Source organism: Nicotiana tomentosiformis, chromosome 12, assembly GCF_000390325.3.
Source record: "Nicotiana tomentosiformis chromosome 12, ASM39032v3, whole genome shotgun sequence".
Lineage (NCBI taxonomy): Eukaryota > Viridiplantae > Streptophyta > Magnoliopsida > Solanales > Solanaceae > Nicotiana > Nicotiana tomentosiformis.
Genome location: NC_090823.1, coordinates 23,534,914 through 23,537,363, shown reverse-complemented (window position 1 = coordinate 23,537,363; position 2,450 = coordinate 23,534,914). Strand labels below are relative to the sequence as shown.

Sequence of the window (2,450 nt, the reverse complement as noted above, 5' to 3'; positions counted from 1 at the left end):
TTTTGGTGGCTGTGGATTATGTGTCAAAGTGGGTTGAGGCCGTTTCTCTACCCAACAATGAAGCTCGAAGTGTGGTGGCATTTTTGAAAAAGAATATCTTTACAAGATTTGGCACTCCAAGGGCCATTATAAGTGATGGGGTATCGCACTTTTGCAACAAATCTTTTGATACTTTACTCACCAATTATGGTGTCACTCACAAAGTCTCAACCCCCTATCATCCTCAAGCAAGGGGACAAGTGGAAGTCTCCAACCGGGAGATCAAGAGTATTTTGTCAAAGACCGTGAATGCCAACCGGGCGGGTTGGTTGAAGAAACTTGATGATACTCTATGGGCTTATATGACGGCTTACAAAACACCGATTGGGATGTATCCATATTGGTTGGTATTCGGGAAAGCTTGTCACCTTCCGGTGGAACTTGAGCACAAGGCTATGTGGGCATTAAAAAAGCTAAATCTTGAGTGGGATGTTGCTGCCAACTTAAGGGTGGCACAATTGAATGAGCTTGATGAATTCTGGTACCATGCATATAAAAGTTCTTCCTTATATAAGGAGAAGATGAAGTACCTCCATGACAAATACATTCGGAACAAGGAGTTCAAAGAAGGTGATCTTGTGTTATTGTTCAATTCTCGGTTACGGATATCTTCAGGAAAGTTGAAGTCTAAGTGAAGTGGTCCGTTTGAGGTTGTGAATGTGACACCCTTTAGTGCATTAGACTTGAAGAATAAAAATGATGAAGTGTTTAGAGTCAATGGTCACAAGGTGAAGAATTATCTTGGAAAAGTTGATGATGGACACATTGTGGCATTAATTCATTTCAAGTGATTGATGGTAATCTGCGTCGTGCCGCGACGTTAAATCAGACGCTTTTTGGGAGGCAACCCATGTTTTCTTTAATTCTTCTTTTTCTTCTCTTTAGATAGGTTTTGGTATGTGCTAACTGGTTTGAAGTTAATTGCAGGAATGAGTGTGCTTTGCAGGAACTATGCTCGAAAAAATGTTAAGTGTTGAAATAGTGCGGACCGCACAATCTTGCACGCCACAGCAGACAGGAGTCTGCAGCCACACAATTCTTTGTGCGGCTGCACAACTGAAGACCCAAAAATGCAAATTCTCTGAAGTTTGCAATTGCAGAGAAATGGCCAATCTGAGGTCGCACTTGGAATTGTGCGGCCCACACGAATATCTGTGGCCGTACCCAATTTTGTGCGTACCGCAGATCTTCAGAAGGACCAGGTACAAAGTGCGGACCGCACACAAAATTGTGCGGCCGCACTTAGCTGCACATTTTCAACCTATAAATAGGCCTTCCTCTCACTGTTCCAAACTTTAAATACTTTGAACTCTTGGCACCTAAGCAAGCACAGTGCACAAAAATTATTTCAAACATCACACTCATTTCATCGTCCTAGATTCTCCCATTCATCCTTCATCACTGGTATGCTCAATTCGTCTTTAGATTTTTCCAATTTTTCTTAGTTTTTGTTCTTAATTAGTATAGTTATTTTTAGACCTAAATGTTAGATGATTCATCATGTATGCTTATAATTGTGTGGTTAATTTCATATGTACTCATTGGGGGTTGGGTAAATCATGTATCATGTTTAATTTGCCAATACCATGTCTAAATTGTGCAAAAGATTGAAAAAACCTAAGTTCAGTGTCGTCTAATTTTGAATTGTGCGGCCGCACATGAAATTGTGCAGTCCATAGATCCTTAGTTTTAGGGCAAGTCTGTGCATTCAATGAGCAGACCGCACTCAAAATTGTGCGGTTCGTAGAAAATGATCTACGGCCGCAGAAAATTTTGTGCGACCGCATATCCAAACTTCAGAGAACTGGTATTACTGGGCCTGTAATTGTGCGCCCGCACTCACAACTGTGTGGTCCGCACTGCAATTGTGCGGCTGCACTTCAAAATTGTGCAGTACGCACAAGGCATTCTGCGGCCATACTTCAAAATTGTGCGGTCCGCACAAGGCAGTCTGCGGCCGCACTCAGAATTGTGTGGACCGCACTTTCACATTTGTATACTGTTTTGTCTTCAACTTTTTACAGCATAGTTCTTTTCTTGAACTGACTCATGTTGCTTTGTGTTGCAGACAATGGTTCGATCAAGAGGTCGAGGTGATACTTCCAAAGGGAGGGGTGAACCCTTCCGAGGCCGAGGCACGGGTACCCTACCACTCTCTGTGCAAAAAGTGATTGGTAAGAAGGCAATAATAGGCCGAGATAGACAACCATAGCCCTCCGAATCAAGTTCATATGCACGTCTAGGGAAGCATCGGAGAGTACTTCTAAGGGATCGGAAGGAAACAGTCAGGCTACGGAGCCCTCATCTACTCATGACCCCGCCACACCAGTCACAGTTGATGATGATGATGATATTCCGGATGACGGCCTAGGGGGTGATACTAGAGTTGTAGGCCTGGAGAGGTCAAAGAA

At 43.1% G+C, this 2,450-nt stretch overlaps 1 protein-coding gene across 1 annotated transcript; it reads left to right on the top strand.

Annotated features, from left to right (window-relative positions):
• The first annotated feature begins 341 nt into the window (after positions 1-341).
• LOC138902356 (uncharacterized) lies at positions 342-674 on the top strand. The gene has a single exon (XM_070190213.1). The coding sequence runs from the start codon at positions 342-344 to the stop codon at positions 672-674; it is 333 nt and encodes a 110-aa protein (XP_070046314.1).
• Positions 675-2,450: the final 1,776 nt, after the last annotated feature.

Coding starts and splice junctions, on each gene's coding strand:
- LOC138902356 (XM_070190213.1), top strand. CDS start 342: ATGACGGCTTACAAAACACCGATTGGGATGTATCCATATTGGTTGGTA.